The sequence below is a fragment of the Tasmannia lanceolata genome, unplaced genomic scaffold (assembly GCF_043159265.1).
Source record: "Tasmannia lanceolata isolate RefF3 unplaced genomic scaffold, GAP_Taslan_0.1 ptg000005l, whole genome shotgun sequence".
Lineage (NCBI taxonomy): Eukaryota > Viridiplantae > Streptophyta > Magnoliopsida > Canellales > Winteraceae > Tasmannia > Tasmannia lanceolata.
Genome location: NW_027518682.1, coordinates 15,058,170 through 15,065,000, shown reverse-complemented (window position 1 = coordinate 15,065,000; position 6,831 = coordinate 15,058,170). Strand labels below are relative to the sequence as shown.

Genomic DNA, 6,831 nt, shown 5'->3' with positions numbered 1-6,831 from the left:
GAAGCTCGAACAACCCAAAGCAGCTGCAACTGACACCACTCGTGCAGGCCAAGAAGAAAATATGATGGAGATCGCTTGTGCAAATCCACAGACAAAAAGATGTAGAGGTGAATCAAGAATGCAACAGAAGAGGACTAAATAAGGGGTTGTATGTATCAAACAACCCCAAAACTACAGTCCAACAGTCCCTAGGCTGCAGGAATAGCTGAGAATAATAATAGAACGGGAAAGGATGAGATAGTAGCAAGAAAAGAGAATAAGAAGAGGGCTGGCCAACAGGGTTAGTAGTCCAGTTGTATAAGTGCCTTTGTAAGGAAAAACCATGGGCTGTAGGTAGGCAACGAATGAGAGAAAAGTGAAGGGATGAGTGGGGAAGAAGAATAGAAGGAAAGGGAAGGCAAGGGGGGGACAAAGGAAGGGGAAAATGGAGGAAGTAAAAGGAGGGAAGAAGGTAGAGATGCGCCCGGGCAGTCGTGGGACTGTTTATGGGGAATCCGAGTATACAAGTTTTTAAGTCATAAATCATTGATGAGTGATTTAATACCCTTAACTCACAACTAAATACTACTCACTTAGGACTAATATGAGTCAAGTGTGCAATGGAGTGGGGTGGACCCTAGGTGATGTGGAAAACCTCCACATCTAGGCCAAGATAGCAAAAATACCAGAATAGAAAGTGTATTAAATAAAAAGGGAACTATAAATAAACTATCCCTAAAGATGTCGTACCATCAAGCCCACTTTATTAAGTTCTGTTACTTGCTTATTACTTTGTTAGTTTGTTTTACATCACTGTACACTTTATCTTATTATTTGGTACATGAAATCACTTTTTTGTGTCATTTGCTCTGGCTTGCTATCTTCTCTGTCTTGTTATCGATTTTGCCTTTCCTGCTTTCCATTGGTCCTTCGTCTCTTTATTTCCTTGTTATAAACATGTGCTCAGTGTTTCTGTATTTTATCTCTTTATTAAGTTCTGTTACTTGCTTATTACTTTGTTAGTTTGTTTTACATCACTGTACACTTTATCTTATTATTTGGTACATGAAATCACTTTTTTGTGTCATTTGCTCTGGCTTGCTATCTTCTCTGTCTTGTTATCGATTTTGCCTTTCCTGCTTTCCATTGGTCCTTCGTCTCTTTATTTCCTTGTTATAAACATGTGCTCAGTGTTTCTGTATTTTATCTTGACTTCTCACTTGTTAATTGAAGAATAACAAGCACTCATTTTTCTTGTGTGATTCATTTTTTTATTGATGACATCAAATTCCATTTCAATCTCTTCATTTTCGCATCGTGCTATTATCTGTGTTATTCCTTTTTATCAAGATAAGTAGAGTTTAAGGAAAACAGAGAAGTTATAAAAGTTATCAAGTGGACCATCTGGGTCTTGTTTTTAATAAAATCAGCTACCGTTAAAAAAAAAATCGAGCGGACCAAGAATTTCTGGCTACAAGCTAAACAGGAAAGTAAGGTGGTCCAACTCAACCTGTTTCTGTCAAATAACATGATTGTGTCAAAATGGGAGTTTGAATGAATTGTGGAGAGATCATATCTTAGATCTCTTTAATCTGCTTAAAGTTCATTATTGGAGGCTCTACGGTTGATTGATTTTTGTCTCCTTAATTTAATGTCATCATTTACAGTCATTTTTTTTTATCATAACTACAATTTTGTAAACTACTTTTCCACGGTGGGTTATCAGATCTGCATTTGCTTCCCATGCCATATGTGCATACTGAAGCTCCAAGAAATTTATCTGGCTTTAGGACTTTTTGTGTCAATGAAAATTACAAAACAACTTTTATTTTCCAATTTATATGTGCCTGCTGCTTGAAATTTCAGTTTGAGTTGATAGTTGTGTTAGAAACTTCCTTTTAGTTTTATTTGCTTGTTTTTTTTTTTTTTTTGTTTTTTGTTTTTTTTGGTGTGTGTTCTTTGAGCTTACGCTGATTACTTTACTAATAAACTTGGAATCACCCTGTTCTGCTTGATTCGTGGGGCATTAAATACATCTAGTGATAATGATGCTCTGGTCTAAGCAGTTAATGTGTTCACCTGGAGCTCATCTGTAATAACTTAGCTAGGTCTAGTTTGAAAGTTCTGGTGAATTCTTTCAACTTAGGGAAAGTCTCTTCCATGTTTATCTAAATCTTCCTCCTGTGATTTAAATGGTTGCATCGCAGTAACGGGTTTAGTAAGTGTGCTCTTAAATGTTACTCTTGTTCTCGTCATTAGCTACACCTTCACCTATGTATCTTGCATTTAGATTTTGTAAATAATGATATTCATCATCCCATGTTATGCGCCCTGTTCCGTTTTAGGACCCTAAACGGAAGGTTCATAAGCCAGTCAAAGGTGTTCTCCGATTGGAAGTTGAAAAGCTTCAGATGGGCCATGTTGACTTGGACAATATTTCGGAAAGTGGCAGCGTAAACAATGATTCCATTGATGGGGGCGACCGATTTGCTCACCCTGCATTCACGAAAAGCCTCAGTAATGGTTCTGATGGGCTTCGAAATGGGAACCACAAGTGGAATGTCTTTGATGGAAAAGAAGTGCGGGGAAATGGTTCTAATGTTACAGTGGGAAACTATCCAGATTACAGTGCGGATGCTGTAAGTACTAAGCACCTTTTTGACTCTTCTGTGTTTCTAGTTTTAAACAAATTGATCAAATTGGTACTACTGCCGCCACTTAGAGCAGAATTGATATTAGAAATAGGCTAGTCTTTTTTTTAGAAATAGGCTAGTCTGTTCAACATTTTTGGATAATGTTGTTGCAAATCCATTTATGTATGTTGCACTGATATTCTGAGTATTATATATATATATATATATATATATATATATATATATATATATATATAATATTGATACATTGGCAGTTCCATGCTTTCGACTTTCGGGCTATGACAAGAAGCGAGCCTTTTGCACAACTTCTGCATTGCCTTTATTTATACCCCTTGACTGTTAGTTTGAGCCGGAAAAGGAATTTGTTCATAAGGGTGGAACTCAGAAAGGATGACACAGACATTCGCAAACAGCCATTAGAGGTAAATGTGTTAACACACTTCGGTGTGAATTGACTTCCTAAATTGTGAAATTGCTACAATGTGTTGTGTTCTATCAGGCAATGTATCCAAGGGACTCAGGTGCCCCACTTCAGAAATGGGCTCACACACAAGTTGCTGTCGGTGCTAGGATGGCCTGTTACCATGATGAGATTAAAATATGCCTCCCTGCCATTTTGACACCCCAACAGCATCTTTTGTTTACTTTGTTTCATGTTGACCTTCAAACAAAACTTGAAGCTCCAAAGCCTGTAAGTACTTGTTATATTGTCATTATTCTCTGCCTGGTTTCAAGCAAGGTTTTAAATGTCGGTTTCAGTGTCGGTTTTGGCCACCACTGAAACCGAAATTTCGGCCGAAATCATGTAAAATAAAGTTTTGGTATTTTTTAGATTTTAAGAATTTCGGTGGAAATTTCGGCCAAGATTTTGGTAATTTCGGCAACTTTGGTGGAAATTTTAAAATTTCGGTGGAAATCTTGTAAATTTCTGCGAAATTTCACCGAAATCCTGTAAAAAACCGATTCAATGTACTTTCGGTTTCGGTCCAAGCCAAAACCGAAGTATTTCGGCCGAAATTTCAGATGTCTGCCGAAATTTAAATCTATGGTTTCAAGTGGAATCTTTTGAATATCTCCTATAGATTTATTGAGACTGCATGTTATTACTTAACAGCAATGTTGCATGGCTGCTTTAATTCATTCCTAGTACTTCTTCCTTTACTTTGATGTTATCTTTATCTGATTTCAAACTAACGAAATTAAGGTTATCCCTAATCATGTGTGCAGGTGATTGTAGGATATGCTGTGTTACCATTGTCTGGCCACGCTCAGTATGTGTTCTTTCTATCCAAGCTAGATTTTTTTTTTGAATGGTAGTATGATATATTAAAGAAGACTGAGGGAGTCCCCCTTACAGAACTAGAAGAGAAACAAAAACAAAATACAACAACTGAGAGATGAAATTAAGGAGGGAGAAAATCATAAAGAGTGAGAACTTGATTTGACACTCCATCTTTTGCTAACTTATCAGCCACCTCATTAGCCGATCTTCTCACCTGCTGAAAAGATACCGACATATCTTGGACGAGGTCCTTAATCTCATCAAAATATTGAAGAAAACGCCAAGGGGGATCCCGCGAGCCTCTGAGCCATCTTATAACATTCAACGAGTCCCCCTCCACCACACATCTAACTGAGCGCCCCTTTAACAAACTTAAAAAGCCTTGATGCACTGCCCTGACCTCTGCCTCGTTCGAATCAGCCCTACCGATGGGCCCCGAAAAAGCCTGGAGGACTACACCGTTACTATCTCTTAAAACACCCCCAATCCCAGCTGGTCCAGGGTTCCCCATACTGGAACCATCGAAGTTGAATTTAACGATTCCGGCAGTAGGGGGGCTCCATTTAGGGGTTAAAACAGGCCTGGTTTCCTGACTCTCGCAGACCAATGTCCACCCTTCCCACAGGTCATAGGCCGACACAAATCTGAATAAAGGGAGTGCCCTTGCCCAAGATATAATCAGAGTAATGACCTGAATAAATAGTAAAAGAGGAGATTTAGTTTTCCCTACAAAAACTCGGGAATTCCTTTCTTTCCAGATGACCCATAAGAATGCCATGAGTGTCAGCCACCACAAACTCTTGCCTTTTCTGCCCCATGGTATACATTTCCATCCGTCAATCAAATCTTGCAAGCCGGAGGGGAACACCCAATTGATGCCAAATCTTACTAGAATCTTCCCCCAGACCTCCCTAGCTACTCGACAATGAATGAAAAGGTGATCCACCGTCTCCCCAGATTCTAGGCACATAGAACAGTGATCAATAATCAGCATATGCCTCTTTCGCAAGAAATCCACTGTTTGGATCCTATTTCTTATGGCTGACCATCCGAAGAAACAAACTCTAGGGGGCACCGCAGATTTCCACACCTTTGCTGCCAAAGCATTGCCCTCAACAGACACCATACTGTTGTAAAATGACTTTACCGAGAATCTGCCTGAAGAAGTGTTTACCCACAACCTTTTGTCATCCCCCGTGCCACTGACGTAAGTCTCAGCAAGAAGCTGAAATAGTTTGTTCACCGATGGCAACTCGCGGTCAAAAAAGTTCCGACGAAAGAGAGGCTGCCATATAACTTTACCATTATAGCACTCGAAGCAGTCTTGGACAGAAGCAAACTTATCTGCTGCTACTAAAAACAGATCTGGGAAAAGAAATTGAAGCGGAGCAGACGAACACCGCCACATTGACCAAAAAGAAATCCGTGCACCGGAGTACACCCGAAATCGAACTCCACAATGAAAGGGCGCAGTTAGGCGGAGGATGTCCTGCCAAATCGTCACCCCAGGATTAAGAAAATTATTTAGGGAAGTCCACTCACCTGATGCAACACCATATTTATCGGAGATTACTCTGGTCCATAATCTTGTGTTGTCTTCGCCAAACCTCCATAACCATTTACCCATCAAAGCTTGGTTTAACAGCCTGATCCTTCGAATGCCTAGACCACCTCCTTGAATTGGCATGCAAACCTCTTTCCAGCTGACTAGTGCCATGACCCGATGTTGGTCTGAACCACCCCACAGAAATCTTCGCTGAAGCTGTTCTATACGTTTCACAACAGACTCCGGGCATTTGAATAAAGATAGTTGATATATTGGAACATTAGCCAAGGCCGCTTTAATCAAGGTTAACCTACCACCTTTAGATAACAAATTCCGCTTCCATGTATCAAGCCTTTTCTCTATTCTTTCCACAATGGGATCCCATGCACATTTACGTGGGCGCCCTACTCCCAGGGGCAATCCCAGGTAGGACGCCGGCAAGGACTCTAGAGAGCAACCCATAATATTGGCTAAGGTAGAAGCATCTTCCTCGCTTAGATTCAGAGCATAAATTCGGGATTTAGAGAAATTGGAGCGAAGACCTGTGACTATTTCATAGCACCTTAAAATTGCCTTCAGATTAAGAATCTCTGAGACCAAGGAAGAGCTAAATAGGAGGGTATCGTCCGCAAATTGCAAATGAGAGACCTGCACCCCAGAAGCACGGCAGGAAACCCCTGAAATCAGCCCCTCCGCTTGACCTTTCTTCAACAGCACACTAAGAGCTTCCAAGCTAGATTAACAAAGTGTTTCTTTCGTTTTTCCTCTCATTATAGTGTAACCTTGGGAAAGTATACAAATATAATGGTTACTTGTAACTGTACTTAATAATCTAAACTAGCCATGCAAATGGAGTGTTTTTTTAAAAGTTGGTCAATATGCCAATGCATTTTTTACTCTTCATTTCGTCTATTGTCAGGCGGAGTTCATGTTTTTAAGATAATCTTTTAATCTTACACATTTTTAGTTTTATAATTTTGGATCCTTAGCTGAAAACGAGGATGTCTTCTCCACTTGTAATACTGTCATAATTTATTTGCTAATTCCAAATGTGTGACTGAGCTGTCTAGCTATAGTTTAGTCATAGTTACCTGAGGTGGAAGCAAAAGGCTTTGGAAAGTTTTGTTTGTGAGATTTCTCATTATAAAATTGATGCAGTCCCGTGGGGAAGATATACAATTCAAGCAAATATTATAGGAGAGAAGAATAAAAAATAAGAATAATAGAAAAGAATAAAAAATAAGAATAATAGAAGTGACCTGTTTGTACAGCAGTCTATTCCCAGAAAATCCTATGATTTGTTGACACGAACACGAGTGTCGCGTGTCGACACGGACATGGAGTGTCGGACACGGCAAGCTCCAAAAAGT

General features: G+C 39.6%; 1 protein-coding gene across 2 annotated transcripts in view; it reads left to right on the top strand.

Annotated features, from left to right (window-relative positions):
* SPK1 (guanyl-nucleotide exchange factors;GTPase binding;GTP binding protein) overlaps nucleotides 1-6,831 on the top strand; it is a 55,410-nt gene that overhangs the window by 18,166 nt on the left and 30,413 nt on the right. For both annotated transcript variants that reach the window (XM_077379824.1, XM_077379825.1), the window contains 4 exons: nucleotides 2,325-2,618; nucleotides 2,888-3,055; nucleotides 3,133-3,324; nucleotides 3,861-3,904. In XM_077379824.1, the coding sequence (XP_077235939.1) occupies nucleotides 2,325-2,618; nucleotides 2,888-3,055; nucleotides 3,133-3,324; nucleotides 3,861-3,904 (698 nt within the window). The remainder of the gene's footprint in view (nucleotides 1-2,324; nucleotides 2,619-2,887; nucleotides 3,056-3,132; nucleotides 3,325-3,860; nucleotides 3,905-6,831) is intronic.